The 20592-nt window shown below is 43.3% G+C and overlaps 2 protein-coding genes across 2 annotated transcripts; one reads left to right on the forward strand and one right to left on the reverse strand.

Annotated features, from left to right (window-relative positions):
- The first annotated feature begins 1360 nt into the window (after positions 1 to 1360).
- carm1 (coactivator-associated arginine methyltransferase 1) lies at positions 1361 to 17599 on the forward strand. The gene is given in 17 exon segments (XM_048245570.1): positions 1361 to 1637; positions 3631 to 3756; positions 4189 to 4295; positions 4547 to 4651; positions 4976 to 5086; positions 5534 to 5711; positions 6233 to 6323; positions 7362 to 7443; positions 8426 to 8511; positions 8804 to 8893; positions 10403 to 10540; positions 10687 to 10776; positions 11026 to 11039; positions 11042 to 11134; positions 13288 to 13365; positions 13605 to 13673; positions 15489 to 17599. Coding segments are annotated over 17 exon segments (1779 nt in total). The 5' UTR covers positions 1361 to 1456; the 3' UTR covers positions 15629 to 17599.
- A 113-nt stretch (positions 17600 to 17712) lies between these two features.
- Positions 17713 to 20592, reverse strand: yipf2 (Yip1 domain family, member 2). The gene is made up of 9 exons (XM_048245571.1): positions 20529 to 20592; positions 20105 to 20171; positions 19850 to 19995; positions 19584 to 19664; positions 19407 to 19494; positions 19169 to 19285; positions 18817 to 18983; positions 18328 to 18510; positions 17713 to 18154 (listed from the first exon to the last, which is right to left on the reverse strand). The coding sequence occupies exons 2-9, from the start codon at positions 20133 to 20135 to the stop codon at positions 18071 to 18073; spliced, it is 897 nt and encodes a 298-aa protein (XP_048101528.1). The 5' UTR covers positions 20136 to 20171; positions 20529 to 20592; the 3' UTR covers positions 17713 to 18070.

Genomic DNA, 20592 nt, shown 5'->3' on the forward strand with positions numbered 1-20592 from the left:
CTCAAATTCACAGGGGGCCAAAATTAAGAAATGGGAGTATGTCGCGGGCCAAGCTCAACATTTATTGAATAACCGATGTTTTTATTGAATTAAAACTGTATACACACAAGAAAAAATAGAATGCAGGCATTTCTGAATATAGCCTAATAGAAAAAATATATTGAATATCTGAATAGAAAAAATATATTGGCCTATTTTTTGCAGGTGAACTATAAAAATTGTAAATAACATTTAACAATTATCAAAATTGTAATTGTAACTATTAACAGTTAACAAACTCTCCATCTGAGAATGGCCGTGCGCGATATCCTGTGCAACAGTAAAACTCGCTTTTACAGCAGCATTACTTTGTGACTTGGCTTGTCTGCCTTGAAAGCAGACTTGCTTTCAATTCTCCCACTTTCTGTAGCTTAAGCTTCGCATCCAGATCTTTGTATTTGTCTTCATGTTTTGTTTCGTAGTGCCGTTTTATGTTGTAGGCCTACTCTTTAGTGACAGCTACGGTGAATCCACATACCAAGCAAACGGATTTGTCCTTGAATAATATGAACATATAATCGTTTTCCCACCTATCTTGAAAGCTCCGATTATCAATCTTTCGCTTCGCAATTTTCGTTGATAGTTTGTCTGGTTGCATGGATACGTGTTTTGTTTATGAACAGAAAAGGCGGCATTAACGATGCAACTCATTTTGGGATTTGAAGTGTTATCGGTGTATGATACACTATATGTACAGTATGTAGCAACTTGATGGGCTGCGTTGCCCTGGGCTGCGCTCATGCGCTGAATAGAATAGCGTGATAGGCCAGCTCTAACGTGGATGCGCTGAAGAGAATACTGTCGGGCCAGCTCAGATATGGATGCGCTGTATAAACTACGTGGCGGGCCACTTCTAATACAGATTGAATAATGACCTCGCGGGCCACAAATAAGCAGCACGCGGGCTAAAAATGGCCAGCGGGCCTGAGTTTGACATCCCTGGCGTAAGCTAATAGTATGCTGTTAAAAACCGCAGGACATACCATATGAGTTCATGAAACAGTAGTAGTAAAATAGAATAGCAGGTTTGTTGGTATTTTCAACTCAACTGGATAAGATCAGCGTGCATTGTGCAAAAGTGTTACACCATTCCATTAGATTACCTTGGTGTATCAGCCTAAATGTCAGATTCAGTCCTGTATACGCCTTGCACTACGTCTTGTGCTTGTGAGGTATATAATAGGCCTAAGCTTCCATGGCATACATCACAACACCAACTCGATATCTTCAATAGTGCATAGGCTAAGGCTACCGAAATTCCCTTGTCCATCTACAAAAAAATAGATTTCCGATTCTTAAGACGGGCGATGTCGTGAGACCGATTGCAGTTCCATACAATCACCGCACAGTGGAGTTCGAGAGTTGGGCCTCCTTTTCCTGTTGAGTGAATGCGTCCAAGTGCGGTTCGAGCGATTGGATGTGCGCTGCTGCGAGCTGTCTCTCCTCTAGATCGAAGATGGCGGTGTCCGTATTCCCCGGCGTGCGGCTCCTCTCTGTCGGAGACGCAAACGGCGACATACAGCGGCATTCAGAACAGCAACCTCTACGGCTGGAGGTGAAAACCACCCAGGATGCGGCCCTGATAAACCTCTCCAACAGTAAGCAATTTAATCCTTACACAAAGCCCCCACGGGCCTGGAGGCTTTACACTAACGCTATTCATCACTCCACTGTAATTGTAACTACATGTGTGCATGTCTATAGAGTGAGTTAGCGAAGGAGCTCGTATTCTCCAAAACCAGACACCGCGAATCAAACAATTGGTCTGGACTTCACGTAATTTGCAAAATGCTTCAGCAGCGTGTTGCTGAAAGGATCATATCTGTAGTAAAGCAAAGGCTACATAGTTATTCATAATCATCGATACACCATGCCGTCTTTGATTGTAACACCAGAGCGGCCTCAGGTAACATAGCCAGCTAGCGTGCTAACTATCTTGCTAACTTGTTTCCCTCCAGATCAGGAGAAAGTGGCCAAAGTAAGCTAGTGTTCACGTTATTTGGTTTGTTACATGTAACACTCGGGCCTTTTCAGAGGACTGTTTTATGTCTATATAGGTTTTCTGCTACCTACCACCAGTTGGCAACAACAGCTAACCATACAATACATGCTTCTGTAAAATAACGTTATCACAGGCTCGCCAGTACATCTCTGCTTAGCGTGTAACATTTTCCAGACGTTTTCTAGCTGGTGACGTTTAACATGGAACTGAAGGAAGCTTTGCTACAAATGTGTCATTTTAGTGATTATCTTCTGTTCTTCCCCTGGATTAGGGCTAGCCTAGTTGTTTTGGCTTCTTAGTTAGGGTAATGTTTTTATTTGTATTGCGTACAGTTGATTTACGCTGGCGCTAAGCAGAACTCGCTCCTGCCACCTTTCTGTATGCCCACTAGAACTAAGAGTAGAATTAAAAAATATATATATTGTGAAAACCTTGCCACTGTGCTAATAACTAGCTACTTACGTATTCATCTTTGTTCCTCTACTAACAATGGCAGGGCGCCCGCCTCCCATCACTTTAGCTCCTTCAGTGGTAGGCTGCTTTTGTGTCGGATGGCACGGCGCAGTGATGCTCCTCCGACCAGTGCAATTTTAACGAGGCTAAATGATGCTACCCAAACTTGATTAATTGTGGCGTGAGAACATTGTTTATGACTACTCTTGCATGTTATCCTAGCCTGCCAGTGTTGCCATCATGGATAGATATATCTATGATGGAAACAACCTCATTCATGTACACAACTGTACCGCCGCCAACGGTGTCTCATTGTTTGTGTTTTATGGTACTGTCTGTACTTTCAACGTGACCAATGAGGCAATCCGATTATAAAAGAGTAGGCTATTTGCTTTTTGTCCCCTGTGGACTTTTCAACTGAATCCTACTTTTGGCTGGAGCGCCTCTAGTAGATAAGGTCTGGGGGGAATTTTAAGAGCAAGCACTAGAGAGCAATGACTAAATATTTTAAAACATGCAGTCTTTACACTTCTCACAGTGCAGAATAAGAAATTAAGTGCTTCATCCTGAATCCATCCAGAATTGCGGAGAGGAGTTTGCACATTAATATTTAATTTAATCTTCTCATTTTCTTACAAACTCTGTTACATAAACAAGCAGCTGTTGCATTTGGAACAGGCAGGCGTGTCCCAATGTTGGAGCCGAAGGAGGAATAGATAACCAAGTCTGTTTGAAATGAAGGATTTCTGACCCAGGCTTGTTTGCTTTGTGGACTCCTATTGAGTATAACCTTAGGTTGATTCAGTTGTAAATTATCACTTTATATGTCTCATCTATATGTCTCATCGCAAGACAGAATTTGTCTTTCATGCCCATGCATAGATACTAACTCTGGTGACTGGGCAGGTGAAGAAGGAGGTGAAGATACCAGGACTACACATGGATCTTTCAAATAAACATGCTTTTTTTTTTCTCCTTGAGAATGACATCAAGCTGGGAGTTGGTTCATGTGTTCCTCTGGGTCCAGTAAAGGCTATGTAGAACCTTAGAGAGCTTACTTATGTCATTATTGGGTTTCACCATAGCTTCTGTAGCGATGTGTCTGACACGTCCACCTATCTCCCCACTTTTCACAGCAGAAGAGACCTGCGTGTTCAAATGCTCCATCTCCCAGGACACAGAATGCAGCCGCGTGGGCAAGCAGTCCTTCATTGTCACCCTCGGGTGCAACAGTGTACTGCTTCAGTTCCCATCCCAAACAGGTACGTGAGGCCACCAGGCTGTATTTTGACTATATTGAGGACTATATGACAAACATTGACAGACCGATATAACTGGTAACTGACTGATGCTGCTTTCTGTGGTGAATGCAGTGTGGTTGGATCACACAGCTCTTTCCTCCCAATGTAAGTCAGCTACTGTATGCCGAGTAGAACATTTTAACTGTGTTGTATTAATTGTTATGGCCTGTACTAAACTGATTAGATTAGTGAATAAATTGAGGGAGGATGGCCTTTTTGTATGTCCAAAGACATAAGGACTTTAAACCAGTTGCCAATCTATTTGGAGAAGGATGGCAGCTTTGAACTGCATTTCTTGATTGTTCTGTGGCTTTTGAAATAGTCCATGAGCTCACTCTATTCTCTGATGGCTTGTTTGTCCATGGCGTCTCTGTTCCCTCTCCCTCCCTGTAGAGTTCTCGTCCTTCTACAACATCCTGAAGAACTGCCGTGGACACAGAGGAGAGCAGTCAGTCTTCAGCGACAGGACAGAGGAATCCTCTGCTGTACAGTATTTCCAGGTTGGTATACTATGGCAAACACACACACACACACACACACACACACACACACACACACTAAGGTGCTGCATTTTACTGTTCAGTGGCCTCTGTAATGGATTTCTAAAGCTTTAGTAAATGCCTTTGTCGTACAGTTTTAAGAATACAGAATTGACCGCACTCACTGACACTTCAACGACATGATGGATGTCTGTATAGATGTATAATGACGGTAAACAGTGGCACTGACTCTGATTTTCCTTGTGCTCCAGTTCTATGGCTACCTCTCCCAGCAGCAGAACATGATGCAGGACTATGTTAGAACTGGAACATACCAGCGGGCAATTCTTCAGAATCACACAGACTTCAAGGACAAAGTACCAGAGCTTTTCTAGCTGTTTTCAATTCAGGCTTGTGTTCAGCATCATATGACTGTTTTGTCATGAAAATGTTGTTAATGGCCTTATTAGGAGTAGGGATGTGCTGTTGTTGATTGCCTTCATAATACGTCTATGATATTATTAGCCAAGATTAACCCTGACAGTGACTATATTTGTTTAATGTTTTCTTACACATTTATAATCTTCCCTGGAAAATAGCTTTCTAAACTCTGGCAAAGTGTTTATTTACTGGCAAAATGTTTATTTACTGACAATGTTTATTTACTATCGCATACCACCACCCATGTCTGTTTCTGTCAGGTGGTGTTGGATGTGGGCTGCGGGTCTGGGATCCTCTCCTTCTTTGCTGCCCAGGCTGGAGCGAGGAAGGTGTACGCAGTGGAGGCTAGCACCATGGCCCAGCATGCAGAGGTAAAGGCAGCACTGTCCTGCTGCAGGTTGCAAAGCACGCTTGCATGTTTGGAGTCCATTGTTGATTTTATATCAGGGTTATCAAAGGGGCAATAAGAAAGACAAATATGACCGCTTTGCAATGGTCCTAGCAAATACCTTCTGCATCCATGACCAAGAAAATAAATAGTTCTAAGTGATTGAAAAATGTGGGTTACTGGTTGCATTTAAGTGTACATTCACATTGTTTTTTTTTTTTTAATTGGTGATGTACTGTACCCTAAATTCATACTACACAAATTGAAATGAATGTCTTTGTGAACTTTGGCCTCACACATAGGAACCATCCATGTAGACACGTGCCAAGTGCCATCGTTTTTAGTTTAGTTAAAATGTTGTTAGTAGTCACTTTAGCGGTGCCATTCGGTGCGTACGAGTTGAGTTACTAAGAGTGATTTCCTGTTGCAGGTCCTAGTAAACAGTAACCGGCTGAACGACCGGGTGGTGGTGATCCCTGGGAAGGTGGAGGAGGTGAGCCTGCCGGAGCAGGTAGATATAATCATCTCGGAGCCCATGGGCTACATGCTCTTTAACGAACGCATGCTGGAGAGCTACCTGCACGCCAAGAAGTTCCTCAAAAGCAACGGTGAGTCACCAAAGAGGTGGAGGAGGAGGAAAGAGAGGAGATAATTGCTGAAACTTTTGATGGCAGAGGGTTGGTCTCTCAAGCTGCTGTGCATGCCTTCTAACAAAGCTGTCACAACATAGCTCAAAGCCCAGCAGTGAGAAGAACAAAAGCACGATATAAAAATAATTCGAAAAAAAAAGAAAGTAGCGATTAGGAGATTCTTTTGTTGACTGGAGAAAGAAAGGAAAGCAAATGGAGAGTCATTGCAGCCAAGCTCACTTGCCATGTCTATCACACACTTCAGCTAGAGCTCATCATCTTTGAGCTTGTCGCCTCAGACAACCAGCAACACCATTGTTGTTTGGTTGAGAGTTAGAGGGTCTGCATTAGCTAAGTAACGTGAGATTGGGCAGTTGTGTGGGATATGGTCAAGATCCTTTGTCCCTTCACCACTGTCAGAGCTGAGATCTAGGAGCATGTCCTTATTTTATGTCCATAAAATTCACCAGTATGTCCATCTTTTTCTCACACATGCTCAGGTAAAATGTTCCCAACCATCGGTGATGTGCACTTGGCACCCTTCACAGATGAGCAGCTGTACATGGAGCAGTTCACCAAGGCCAATTTCTGGTGAGGCCCAGGCCTGGGCGTGTGTGTGTGTGGTGACAAAGGGGCTTTGAAGGGAGAGATGGGAAAAGCTGAGAGGCTCAGAGAGAAAGCAGTCACAGGGAGTCCATTTACAGGTACATGTACTAATTTAGCAAGACACTGGCCCAATCCCAAGTCCGGACTCACAGACTTGTTTCGTTCTCGCGAAATTCGTAAGGGCTTAGGGCTGTCCCAAATGTCGCATTTCAAAGGGCGTGAGGGTTTGAATTCACACTTACTGGCACTTACCAAGCCCTTTCCATTAGTCTGCATCAGTGCAGACTTCACCAAACGGAATTACCCACAGTTTAAAGTGTTGTGATGTTTACTGCAGTAACCATAGGGAAATCCGGAAATTACAAAGGTAGACAACAACATGTGAGTGCGTAAAGACGTGTAAAATCTATTTTAGAAGATTGGTAGATTTTTTTCGAACGTACGCGGCGCTATCACGTCTGGTGTAGCTACTTCCATTGATTATAGTGGAAGCTAATTGTTGCAGGCAGACGCATCGCGAACGGAACACTTCAGTTACGCGCCTGGTGTAGCTTCCCACTTAGTCCATAGTCCTCAGGGCTCACTCTGGGATTCAGCCACTTTTGTCTACACTGATTGCAGTAAAGTGAAACACACACACACACACACACAGAGAGAGAGAGAGGGAGGAGCAGTGATTCCATGAACACTGACATTTACTCATTTAGCAGACACTTGTCCTTAGTACTACTGTGCAGTGACACACACACACACACACACACACACACACACATGAATGGAAGGAGGATTAGTGGTTGGGACATGAAGGATGGAAAGGAAGAAATAAGAGGCTGGCCTCAAGGTTATTTTTCTTAAGTGATGGTTCTCCTGTCATTAAAAGAGGCAAAATGTCAAGACAGAAGAAGAAGAACTAAAAAGAGCCTCTTGATGTTTGTTCCTTCCACTCCTCACTGACTCTCTTACTTATGGGTTTGTTCTGCCAGTCATTTATTCCTTTCATGATCCCTTGCTTCCTGTTGTCAGGTACCAGCCATCCTTCCATGGCGTGGATCTCTCAGCACTTAGAGGAGCTGCTGTGGATGAGTACTTCCGCCAGCCCATTGTGGTAAGAACAAGAGATGGAGGAGCCCTGTCACAGCTTAAACCTCCCTCCTCTCTCTGCCTGTCTTTCTTTCTTCTCTCTTGCTCTGTCTCCTTTTGTTTGTAATAAAACCATTGCCAGGGTAAATTTTGTGGTCGCTGGGGATTGGGATTCAGGAGAACTGTGTGTGGGGTTTGTATGGGGGAGGGGGAGGGCTCACATAAGGACACTTCCTGTAGGTGTGTTTGTGGATGTGTGGGATGGGAGGAGAACAGTCAGCATGTTGAAAGTGGGTGTTTGAGGAAAAAGTAAATTTAGTCTGTGTAGGTGTGAGACCAGCAGTGCAGTCTGCACTCGTTTAGCGCACACCACAGTGGAGCACATCTTGTATCCACAGTGCCTCATTTTCACCCCGCACTCTTTTCTATCTCACTCTGTGAGATTTGCTCACCCTCCGTGTATGTGTGTGTGTGTGTGAGGGAGGGAGCAGTCTGTTGAGAAGGACATTTGTCATCCGAAAGCCCTGCGGGAGTGTTAGTGTGTCTCAGGATTTATGCATGATCTGCTCATTCACACCAGCTGAGGTGTTGGATTCTGTGACAGTTTGACATGTGCGTGCGTATTCTCCGACTCCTCCAGCAGTAGTCAGAAGCAAGGGCCTGTCTCTTGCCCGTGTCTGTGTTCCACTGCTGGGACAGTAATAAGCTGTGACGGTGGTCTTTCTCTGACTGGTGCTGTTTTAGTGCCTGCAGTGGCCAGACCCCCTCTGGACCTCTTTGAGCGTGAGCTGAGCCCCTGTGAGATGGTGGGCCTGCTCCAGACAGGTGGTCCAACATGGTACCATTCAGATTCAGTTCAGAAACGGAGCCCACAGAATTATATGTGTGAGCTAGAAAGGTGTTGCATGTATAGTAATAGAAATCAAGATGTGACTGACTGACTGTCTTACATAAAGATGTTGGTTAATTCTTCTCTCTTTCTCTCTCTGTCTCTACACACATATAAGGACACCTTTGACATCAGGATCCTCATGGCAAAGTCTGTGAAATACACGGTCAACTTCCTGGAGACTAAAGAGGAAGATTTATACAAGTATGTGTCTACATCTGCTTGAGATATATTTAACATTTAACAATTTATTTTGTTTTCCTACAATACTCAAATATTGCATGAAACAAAAGTTCTAGAATGTATCAGAAACACCATATGGTATCATTGTGAAGAGATTGTAATTTTTGATTAAAAAAAATAGCAGCAAAATTCTCTACATCCTGATCAGAATCCTGTCTTTCTGCCAAGAATGTTATGACGACGATCTTTTTAATTGTGTGTTCTGGAATAGCGTTCTGAATTGTTGAAATTAAATGTTTTCACTCTTTGTCAGGATCGAGATCCCCTTCAAATTCCACATGCTCCACTCTGGCTTGGTCCACGGGCTGGCCTTCTGGTTCGACGTGGCGTTCGTGGGATCTGTGTAAGTTACTCTCTCCCATCTGCGCACACTGTCCCACACTGACATGAACTAACAGCTGGTTGTGTAGTCCTCTTTTTAGAAGTATTTTTAACAGCAACAGATTGTCCTTGAAGCTTTGTATTTGGGCACTTTTTTTGTTAAAAATACTTTCCCCACGGTTTTTTTTTCTACCTGGGTGACATTGAGACAGTGGCTTTGTTTATGGACCCTTTCAAGAGAGTTCCATTATCAGCATCATAGTTGGCCCCACAACTTCCTTTTTAACATTCCATATGTTATCTTAATGTAGAGGAAGTAGATTGGGGCCCAAATAGAACGTTCAAGCATTGTTTTTGTTTTTATTGATGAAAGGGTCTATAGGGGTCTAAACAAAAAACAATGGGTCTGCTGCAGCTGAAAGGGTCCATACAGAGTTCGCTGCTGGTCAATGCTGAGCAGCTGAGAGTTAGGTCAATAAAGAGCAGCGGCGCGTGTCATCAGGCAACATACTCAGGGACTCATAAAGCCAACTGTCCTTCAGGAGAGACTCAGAGCAGTGGATTGAAATAGAGGAGGGGGAGGTGAAGAAAGATGGAGGTCATCTGTTCTCCGTTAGACATCGGGCTAAGGGACTTTTATTTGAGGTAGATGGAGGTAACTTCGGTGACTGGTTTGGATGGGGCCAAGGTCAGAGCACTGGATGCTTTGAACGTGTTGAACTCTCCATTGCTGAACATTGATATGGTTATTTGTTTTGCTTTGTACTGTTCATTATCTTTGATTTGGTCCATCTTGCTCACTACATTCTGCCAGTCAAGTGGAGCTTTTTGCGTCCATAATGCTGCAGTGGCAGAATAAGCTGCTTATCCCCATACACTCCTTTGCCTGGGGTTTCCCATGCTGCCTTACGCGCACAATTTTATTTACGCTGCTAGGCAGCTTGGATTCCATGGACTTTGGTTCCTTCGTTGAGGTGAAAACAATCACAAAACGGAGGGGGGACAGCAAGATGATGACACACCGAAGCGGTTATGAGCTACGTAAAGACTCATTTGATAGACATTCGTAGCGCCCAATAAACGGCTTTGGGCATTCGTAAACCACATTTCAAAGACGAGAAAATGAACATGTAGTTCCCAGACCCCATCTCAATGAGATGAGGTTTGGCGTTAGCCAGGCTATACACTTTTAGTATCCAAACAGTTGCTTAAAAGTCCAGACCTTCTTATGTACCTCAATTCATTTAAAATGTGCCTACTAAAACGCACAGTTGACCTTGACCGCATTAGGTTCTATATTACTGTGTTACGAATTTATACGAAAGTTAGAGTTGCTGCATCTCTGCATTGTTTGGCAATTATTTAGTTTTCAGTTTGTGCAAATGATTTGCCCCTAATGCTCTTTCTCTTGACTGGTCATTTGCTAGTGCTATGCCTCATTTGTAAGTTGTTGTCTATAAAAGCATCTGTTCAAAGAATGTCTTAAAATCTAAACGCACTGACCCCTTTCCCCTCATGCCATCTTTCTCAGGATGACCGTATGGCTGTCCACCGCCCCGACGGAGCCACTCACCCACTGGTACCAGGTGCGCTGCCTGCTGCAGTCACCGCTCTTTGCCAAGGCTGGAGACACCATGTCGGGCACTGCCATGCTCGTGGCCAACAAGAGGTGAGGTGACCTGGTGCAGCCACGAGGGGTATTACAGGCCTCCCAGATTAGATTAAGCATTCCTCATTCAGTGTGTTTGTATGGGGGTGATTGGGAGAGGCTGGCTGATGTTTACCTAACTTTGCTCCTCTCCGGTGTGCCCACAGACAGAGCTATGACATCAGCATTGTGGCACAAGTGGACCAGACAGGCTCTAAGTCCAGCAACCTGCTGGACCTGAAGAACCCCTTCTTCCGGTGAGTGAGTACACAATGCCTTGCCCAGTCTTTTTATTTTTTCTTTGTCTTAGCTGATGTTGGAGGGTGATGATGGGTAGAAAGTGTGGTGTGTGTGTGTGTGTTTGTGGATTAAGGCTTGAGAGTCTTTAGATATTTTTGGAGTGTGTATTTTTCTCTGCATATATATGTGTGGGGTTCTGAAAGGGGTACCATCTTTGAGGGTTTATGTTTATGTGTTTTTTTTTTCTTTCTTTCTTCTTTTGGCAGGTATACAGGCACCACCCCCCCCCCCCGGGCTCCCACTACACCTCCCCCTCTGAGAACATGTGGAACACTGGGGGAGCCTACAGCGTGAGCCAGGGCATGGCCGCGTCCGGTACACACTCGCATCGCTTATTCTCACACTGGCCCTGTGCACACCCCACCCCACCCTGTCAGGCGGCCCTCAGATCAGATCATGTCCAGATGTGATTTCTCCCTATTCAATTCACATTTGGAGGCAGAAATGAGCTTCCATTTTCCCAAAAGCTATCAGCTGCCTCCCATCTTTAATAATGGGTTGTTAGACAGCTACAGGAAAACTATTGTTATGCATTCATGTCCATCATTGGCTATGTACAACAGCACACATCGGTTCACAACAAGGTTCACTAGGGATGCACGATATATCGGCGGCCGATATATTATTGGCCGATAAGTGAAAAAATTAAAATATTATTATCGGTCCGATAACAGAATTCTGGCCGATAATTTGCGCCGATATTTTTTAAAGTCCTAATTTAGGCCTACGTAAGGTCTGTCTGGCTACACTGAGCTACTTGAGCTTGGTTATACTTTTTCCTCAATATAATGTCAGCGGTGTGAATGTATTTCACCACTCTAACAAAATCTGTGGATATGCGTTCATTTGGAAATATGTGCATCTCAAAATCGTCTTGTGAATGATCCGCGATTTAACCTTACCAGAGCGGAGCTCAGCCCTATCTAGAGCCGTCTCGTGCTGGTGTGTTTGCACTTTACTGCTGATCGGGGAAACAAATAAGCAATATATATATTTGCATTACGTTAGCTTGGGTTTTGTATTACTACCTAGAAATATGCTAACCGTTCCTGCTTCAGTTCCAGACAGGTCATCATAATAAGTTATTAAAACCTTCGGGTCTAACCCCTTTCATTTCTTCTGCAGCAGGTTGTGCGCAACAGAGTAGACGGACATAAGATACAGTCTAAGGAGTTGCAGCTTTATTCAGTTGAAACTAAACATAAGTTTCCCTCACAAACTCTGATTTGGTCACTATACTGTAGCTTATTTCCAGCTGAGCCGTTTATGAGCGTTTAGTCCTAAATTAAAACGATTCATACTCTCTAGCCACTGTCGTCACTGACGTCAGGTTCACTTAAAGGAGCCACACATACTGTAGGGCTAGGCTACTGTTATGTTGTTGACTGCTGCACTATTGAGGACTATTATGAGTTCTGTCCATCATTTGGTGGTAGGTAAAATTACTGCAATAAAATTATGCTTATTAAATGCTTTCCCCAAATCACTTTTCACAATTTTTTTTCAAGAGTAATATTATCGGTTATCGTATCGGTATCGGCCACAACAAACCAATAAATATCGGTTATCGTTATTGGCCCTAAAATTCCATATCGGTGCATCTCTAAGGTTCACCAACATCTTGATATGAATCTGCTCAAATTATAATCTTACCCATGTGCAATATTGCAGGTTAAATGAGGTATACTATGTGCTCTGCCCTGAATCAATTGACAACAATGTTGTCCAGCTGAATTTTGCCATGTCTGTGGTGTGTTGGACATGCGTGGATTACTGGCAGTTAGTTGTTTGAGAGGATTGAGGATTATGTATGCAGCTGGCACACCTCTAACATCTGGCCAGAGATCATCTTAAGACTCTGATGTGGCCTGGGCAGACAGACGGACAGTGGTCCTCCTGTGTCAGATGCCGCTTGCCTTTACACTTGTCTCTTCCTCCAGTAGTTTTCCGAATCATGAATTATTCATACAAAAAAGATTTGCAGGCAGGATGGTTTTTCCTCTCCCTGACATGCATATGAATTCCCCTGTGGTACAATGCAGCCATTAGTAGTATACCTAATTATACGTGGTGGAAAGTAAATGTCTTTCATTCCCTGGTTTGTTTCATGGGGGGGTTAGAGAGTAAATGTCTTTCATTCCCTGGTTTGTTTCATGGGGGGTTAGAGATAAATCTGCCATGTGTTTTTAGTGTAGTGCAGTGTAACTGTAATTATATAAATTAATTGAGCTCAAGTTAATTGGGCTTAGACATTTGTAAGCTGCATATCACCCGTGGCAACTGCCAAAACTTAATTAGAGTGTGTCTTTATTTGGTCGGAGTAGGAGGCAGGCGCGAAATATCTACGGCCATGTCAGGTTATTATATGACCACCTGCAAATGGGCTGTGATGAGTGTAGTGGGCTCTTGTTAACGGTCTCCTGCCCCCTCCCCCACACCTCTTCTCTCCTCTCCTCTCCTTTTCACAGGGATGCCTGCAGCCTATGACCTGAGCACAGTCATCGGCAGTGGTTCCACGGTCTCCCACAACAACCTCATCCCCCTTGGTACACACACACACTTATTCACCCTCACACTAACTGTGATTTGTTAAGCACTGTACACAAATTAAGTGGGAGAGGGAATAGTAAGTGTTCATCTGAAAGTCAGATGTAATCAAAACATAATGCTATACTACACCAATCTTGTCCATGTCCCTAACGTGATGTGTTTTCCTGTTCTGTTGTCGATTTACTTTGTATCTCTATCTGTGCGTTCTGTGTGTCTCCCTTCCTCTCTAATCTAGTGAATACCGGCATAGTGAACCACACACACTCCAGAATGGGCTCAATCATGAGCACAGGAATAGTTCAGGGTACGTTTGTCTATTTTTAGAGACTTTACTAATGATAGTCCACACAAACAAATAAAACTACTATACCTCCCACAAGTACTGTACATTCCAGTTACCTTTCCTTCACTTCAACACACACTAGGGTTATCCATAGGCTACATCCACACTACTCCCTTTTCGTTTTTAAAAAGACACCATTTAAAACCAATACAATCTTCGTCAAGACTTACATTCGCAATTCCGGAAACCTTGGCTACACTGGACACCTGAAACACAGATCGCATGACTATTCACACAATTCATGCAGATTTGCGGATTTTCCTGTTCCCATTAAAACGCAAAGCTAGAGTTATCACACAAAATAGGGCAAGCGGCGTTTACAATTTGTTCCGTTTCAGGAGCTCGAAAATGACAGTCAGTGTAGATGAGGGGGGCAGAGACATCAAAAGTGTTTTGGATTCAAACAAAAACAAAATAGTGTGGATGTACAGCCCCAAATCAGAAAAAGTTGTGACGTTGTGTAAAATGCAAATTAAAAAAAAGAATGTGGTGATCTACACATCTCCTAAACCCATATAGCCGCAAAAAGGACATAGACAACAAATGTTGAAATGTTGAAAATGACAATTTGACTATTTCATGGAAAATATACTGTATATTCATTTTGAGTTTTGAGAATGAAATGTTGTTCCATTCTAGCCTGATATAGGATTTCAGCTGCTCAGTCTGGGGTCTTCTTGATCATGTTTTCCATTCCATGATACACCCAATTGGACAGGTCTGGAAGGCAGACAGGCCATTTTAGCACCTGGAGAAATACTGTTTTAAATATGTTTTTTTTTTTTTTTTTTTTTTTTTAAAAATTTGCGTGGAAAATACATGGTCTGGATGGCCGTATATGCTGCTCAAAACCTGTGTACATGATTCAGAATTAATTGTGCCTTGCCAGATGTGCAAGATGCCCATGCCATAGGCACTAATGCTTCACCTCCACACAGTCATTGATGCTGGGTGTTGAACTGAACACTATATATAACAAGTTGGATTAGTTGGATAGTCCCTCTCCTTTTTAGCCCAGAGGAATCCATGATTTCCATAAATAATTTCAAATTTTGATTGGTCTAACCACAGGACCTTTTTACATTTTACTTCAGTTTAAATGGGCTCAGGCCCAGACATGGCATTTCTGTACCATGTTTAAATACAATTTATTCTTTTGCATGGTAAAGTTTACACTAGCATTTGTGAATTGAGTATCAAACTGTGCTCATAGAAAGTAGTTACCGGATGTTTTCCTGAGTCCATACAATGATTTTCTTTACAGAAACATGTCTGGTTTTAATGCAGCGTCATCTGAGGTCCAAAAGACCATCACAATCCAATATCTCTGTGATGCTCTTTTTATACCAAATCATGGTGCCAGTTATCCTAATTGGTTGTAAATATTCATTAGTTTGTTGTCTTTATTACACAACTTTCTCAGCATTTTGTTGCCCCCGTCCCAACTTTTTTGAAACATGCTGCTGGTATGAAATTCGAAATTAACCTATTTCCCCTGAAATAGTCAAATTTGTTATTTTCAACATTTGATATGTTGTCTATGTCCTCTTTGCAGGTAAATATGGTTTCACGAGATTGGCAGATTATCACATTCTGTTTTTATTTGCATTTACACAACATCCCAACTTCTTCTGATTTGGGGTTGTAGCCATGGAATTCCAAGTCATGTTTGTAATACTGTGGGGTTATCCCGGTCAGATGTGTATATGTGAATCATGGTCGGTGGAGAAAAGGCCACCCCCATAGGCTGACCTCAATTTAACCTCTCTCTTTCAGGAGCCTCCACTGGCCAGCAGGGTCCCAGCAGCAGCAGCTCTTACTATCCCATCACCAACCAGTTCACAATGGGTGGGCCGGCCATCTCCATGGCGTCTCCCATGGCGATCCCTAGCAACACCATGCACTATGGGAGCTAAGGGCCCCCTGCATGTCGAGCCTCCCAAAACTGACCACAACCAAATCCAGAAAACCAAAACCAGTGCTGCCGTCTTTGTGCTCCATCACCTCTTCTATCAGTCTCTCTCTCTCTCTCTCTCTCTCTCTCGTTACATATCCGTCCTCTACTACAGTAGCACCATTTTCAGCGAGCCTGACAGTGGGCCACTGCCGCCGTCAATCCTCTCTCATCCCGCAGCAGCTGCTAAAACAAACATAAAATGTATTCCCAGTTCAGCCACAGGGTGGCAGCGCTGATGAGCACAAAGCTGAACAGAGACTCAAAGACTGGAGAACCACACAGGCAGGTGAGGACGCCAGTCCCACTGGACCAGCCCACCTTTTTTATGCTTCTCAGATGCAGCACACACACACACACACACACACACACAGAATCACGCACATATGCACACATGTCAACGGACTGTAGTAGCAAAGAAGAGAACGTGGAAACTAGTCTCAAAGGAGAGCTCCTCACCTCTGAGCATGGAGTTTGCCGTTTGACTGGGAGTCGTCGGTCACTACACATTGTGCAGTTGGCTTTGCATCCTCCCTTCACTCTCTCTCTCTCTCTCTCTCTGTCTGTCTGTGTGAGCTTGGCCACAATAAGCACCACGGTCTCACCGAGAGCCTGCTCATCTTGGCATGAACTCTACTCTCCGTCTCTCTAGTCTCTAGAAAGATTTTGTCTTCACCGCGGGCCATAGACGCATGTACACTAGTGTAATAACCTTCATCAGGTAGCCAGATGCCCTCCAAAGCATTTTTTTTAACCCGTTTTGACAGAGAAAAAAAAACAAACTAGTTGGTAGAACCTTCAGATAGTCCAGACTCCATTGCCACTCCAAGGTCTGTTAGTTTTACAGTAGTGCAGTTATGGTTGTCCTGTGTAGACTTGGTGTTCCTAGTGGAGAGACTGCAAGGCTATATAAAATGGCTGTTATCAACCTCCCCACCCTCTCAATCTCAACCAAACCATCATGGATTTTCTTTATGATTAACTCTTTTTGTCAACTGTGCTTTTTGGATGCCACAGCAGAGAAGATTCGCTCCCTTGCCCTGGTCGTGGGACCCGTCACAACCTATTGGGATTGCACTGAGGGGAATGGACAGTCAGACGCACCCAGTGGGGTGGACAGATTGGGGGGTATGCCGGAGTAAATAACGGGAAAGCAGACATGTGGGTGCTCTGTACATACATTGTATCTGGGAAGAGGACAAATTGAAAGATACATCGCTTGAGCAGCAGAATCTGAGTTTACAACCCCACACTGACTCCATAATGTTGTGTATTGGGAGACTTCTGGCAACACGGTGAGAAGTCTGCCCCTTACCCTTACTCCCATTTCATCATGTCCCCTCAGATCTGCATCTGGCTCTCACAACTGAAGCCCAACACCTTGTTGTCGTCCCCATGGGTACGTGAAGGCCCTCTCAAAGACATCAGAAATGTGTATGCATTGCTTCCAGTCACATTTTCAGTTTGTTTTGATTTAGCACCTTCTTGGAGGTAAACAGAAAAAACAGTAACGTCTGTTAGTTTGTAGAGTTAACCTTTTTTTGTTTGTTTACTTTTTGTTTATTTACTTTTTGTTTATTTTTGTTTTTCTTTCACAAGAAGCAACAAACGATAAAAAGAAAAGGAAAAAAAGAGCAAATTAAATGTTGTGGGAGGAGTCCCATACACAGTCTGTGTGCAGTCTTACTAGACCAGTATTTTTTGTTTGTATAATTCAAGCTTATCTCAGGGAGATAAGGACGGTAGTTATCACAGGCTGCAGGCAACAAGTCCACTTGTTCTAATGCCATGTGCATTTCCCTGGAAAAAGCCCAGGAGGGCCTCTAGGGGTGGCAGAACTTTCCCCTCCCATCTCAACAGCAAGTGAAGTCTGACTGCTATCGTACAAGAATAACTGAATTAGGTCAATAAAATGTCACCAATTTCTACTGGATACACCACATTCCATTATCCTCATGGCTCATACTTAGTTTGAACAGAAGTATTGATTGGCTCAATACTCCAAAACATACATAAAACAGTGGACACAAAATGTAACAATTGATATCAATTTTAGTGGAATGACTGTTTATTTACATACCAGGGACATTCCCAAGTCAAAACAGGAAAATAAAAAGCGACACAGTAAAGTACAAATAAATAATAAGTGTTCTCATTCCATAATTAGTAAACCTAGGGGGGAGGTTGAGGGGATGAGGAAATTGGGAATGAACCATAACACAGCTAACACAACCCTAATCCATATCAAACATTCATCCATTACATCTGGATTTATTTGCTGCACAAGTGCAAAAATAGAGGATTTGTTTTGATACAAATTAATTCAGACCCCTCCCCAAAAAACCACTGCCCCATCTCAATCTCCAAGAAAGCAGCCTAAGACGTACACCACTCAACTATTGTCTTAGTTAATTTTGCTGGTATTCGTGACAGCATGGCCTGGAGTGGGAATGGGCTTCATTTCCAAAGCCGTTTCAAAGAAATAGAGCTGAGGGAAAGAGGAATAAGATGCGTTTCAGGGGGAGGCATCCCAACTACACAAGTACAACTGGCACTCTCATATTTTCAAATCAAGGCATAGTTGTTAGGCACATGTAGTTTTAATATTCACATTTAAGATGTTTGATAATTGTCTACCTAAAAGTTGTAGGCAAAACTTACCTTGCAACCAATAGCCAGCAGTGCATGGAGCACCACTATGCATGCCACTGTGGCAAAAGCAGCCGCCTTGGTGTCGTCGCGGACAACAGGCCAAAACGTGAGGACTAGTACTGAGCCAGAGATTACCATGGCGATTAGAATGAGAGTCCACTGTACCCACTCAAAAGGTATGCTCCATAATATCTTTGATAAAGAAAAGGCAAATTAGTAACATATCTGTCCTGCAAAAGTCAAATAATGTATGAAACACGTGGACGATCTCAAACGGTCATTGTGGCATGATGTCTTGGAAAAGGAAGGAGTCTCCATAAAGTCATCATTCCATAACATTTTAGATTTCTCTGCACTAGACCTAAATAGCTACATCTATATTAAGAACTATGATACGAACATGACAATTTCTTAGAATATGACAATTGACTTAACAAACATAGGGTACTTTGTGGATGTTGGTAATGCTATATCAAACTTCTGAGTGCCTCCACTTACCGAGGTGGGGATGAAGATAAATAGGGAGTATCCATAGACACACACTGTCTCCAGGAAGGAATACCCACTGGTCTGGCGCTCATTGCCCTTCCGCCAGGTCAGGAAACCCCAGACACCCAGAGGCACAAGCCATGCATAGAGGAACACCACAACTGCTGCTATTGTCACTGAAAGGACACAAAAAGAAAATGTTAAAAATGTATTTTTTAGAAATTATGCACATGATGGGCTTTAGCGGTAAGACAATCCACCCTGTCTATGTTTTAACTTGAAAAGCAAGCTTCACAGTCTCTTTTCACCAAGTAGATTTGGCCACCCCAGATGGTAACCCGCAACACAGCCTGAGGCTCACCTCTGTGGAACTGGGGCCTGTAGTGATACTTCTGGTCACCCTGCTGGGCAAGAAAGGTAGAAAGATTCCCACTGATGGCCACTGAGAACACCAGTGTCACGCAGATCCAGAAGGGTCCTACAAAGAATGGGCACAGTATAATCAGCAGAGACCCTCTTTAATTCCTGTCTACATGAACAAGACTGTAATGGTGGATGTGTTAAGAAGTATATTAACATTGCCAATAATTTTTTCTTACCATATAAATCTGGATTGTTTCGGATGTGATGCCTTATAAAATTTCGTCCAGGCAAAGGCATCACAGATCCTCTGATCCTATCCACCACCTGTGTATCAAGCAGACAGAGTGAATTAGTGTGCAGAAGTGGGGTACCCTATATCATAAAATGTATATATGGAGAGATGCAGTTCATACCTGCATTGTGTTTATATTGAAGAATGACTGGTAGTATTCAAATGTCCAAAAACCACTGGTTTGTTTCTCCTCACCTAGTAGCTGCAAAGTGAAGCCAAGACAAATACCATATTGACACATGACAACCCATGTTGCAAAACTAGGTGTGGCCACTTATGTCCATGAACCCCTAACAATCCATTGTTTCCCGGTCAAGCGATGAAGCAGTATAGCGTTTCAAATAGCCCAAGTAAAGCCAGTATCACCCATTCAGTGTGTCAGCTCACCCCTGAGCTCTCCTGATGGTTGTCTTCATCCTCAGACAGGTCTACTTTAATGTCCTGGGCCCCAGCTGTTGTGCCACTTGAGGTGGACACGCTGAGGGTAGAGGCCCCAGGGTCTGCTGACAGTAGGTCTGCAGCCTCCTCGAATTCTGCAGACAGGAAGAAATGAAGGGACCACAAAGATTAAGATGACCAGAACACTTGTGGTGGAAGGAAGGTATGATATGGAGTTCAGACACAGCTGCAGTGAAAACCTACCTTGAAACGTTAAGTCGTCAGGACTTGCCATGATTACAAGGGTAAATCTTCAATCCTCATGCGAGACCTAAAATTAAGAACATACTATTAGGTCGATTTTTATTTTTACCTAATGTGACAGAATGTTTGTTCGCCACAAATCTGCTGCCTATGCTGTTCAAAAGGCTGCTCGTAATGCCATCTTGAACTGACTGATATTAATATTATAAATACTAAAAACAGGTTGTTTATTTGCGACCAAACGACTCGGAATCCTACATTAACATAGTTGCCGTTGGACGCAACCCCGTCATACCAGCTAGCTAACAAGCTAACATCAAATTAATGTGTTCGTTTAACATTAACCTTGCTCATTCAAACATAATCAGCTTATTCAGGATCAGGATTACATGATTCCGTGTGTCTGTGAACCTGCCATACTCACCTGAGCAGTAGCCAGTGTCTAGGAACTTGATGCAAAATGAAGTTCTGCTGACTTGATGATAGAA

The sequence above is a fragment of the Alosa alosa genome, chromosome 6 (genome assembly GCF_017589495.1).
Source record: "Alosa alosa isolate M-15738 ecotype Scorff River chromosome 6, AALO_Geno_1.1, whole genome shotgun sequence".
Taxonomy (NCBI): Eukaryota; Metazoa; Chordata; class Actinopteri; order Clupeiformes; family Clupeidae; genus Alosa; species Alosa alosa.

Bases quoted from the DNA above. Each gene is read 5' to 3' on its own strand.
- yipf2 (XM_048245571.1), bottom strand. From the start codon at position 20,135: ATGGCAAGTCCTGACGACTTAACGTTTCAAG. The intron at 19,495-19,583 runs GTATGAACTGCA...CTTGATACACAG, and splicing joins TCAATATAAACACAATGCAG to GTGGTGGATAGGATCAGAGG. The intron at 18,984-19,168 runs GTGAGCCTCAGG...GTGTCCTTTCAG, and splicing joins CAGGCCCCAGTTCCACAGAG to TGACAATAGCAGCAGTTGTG.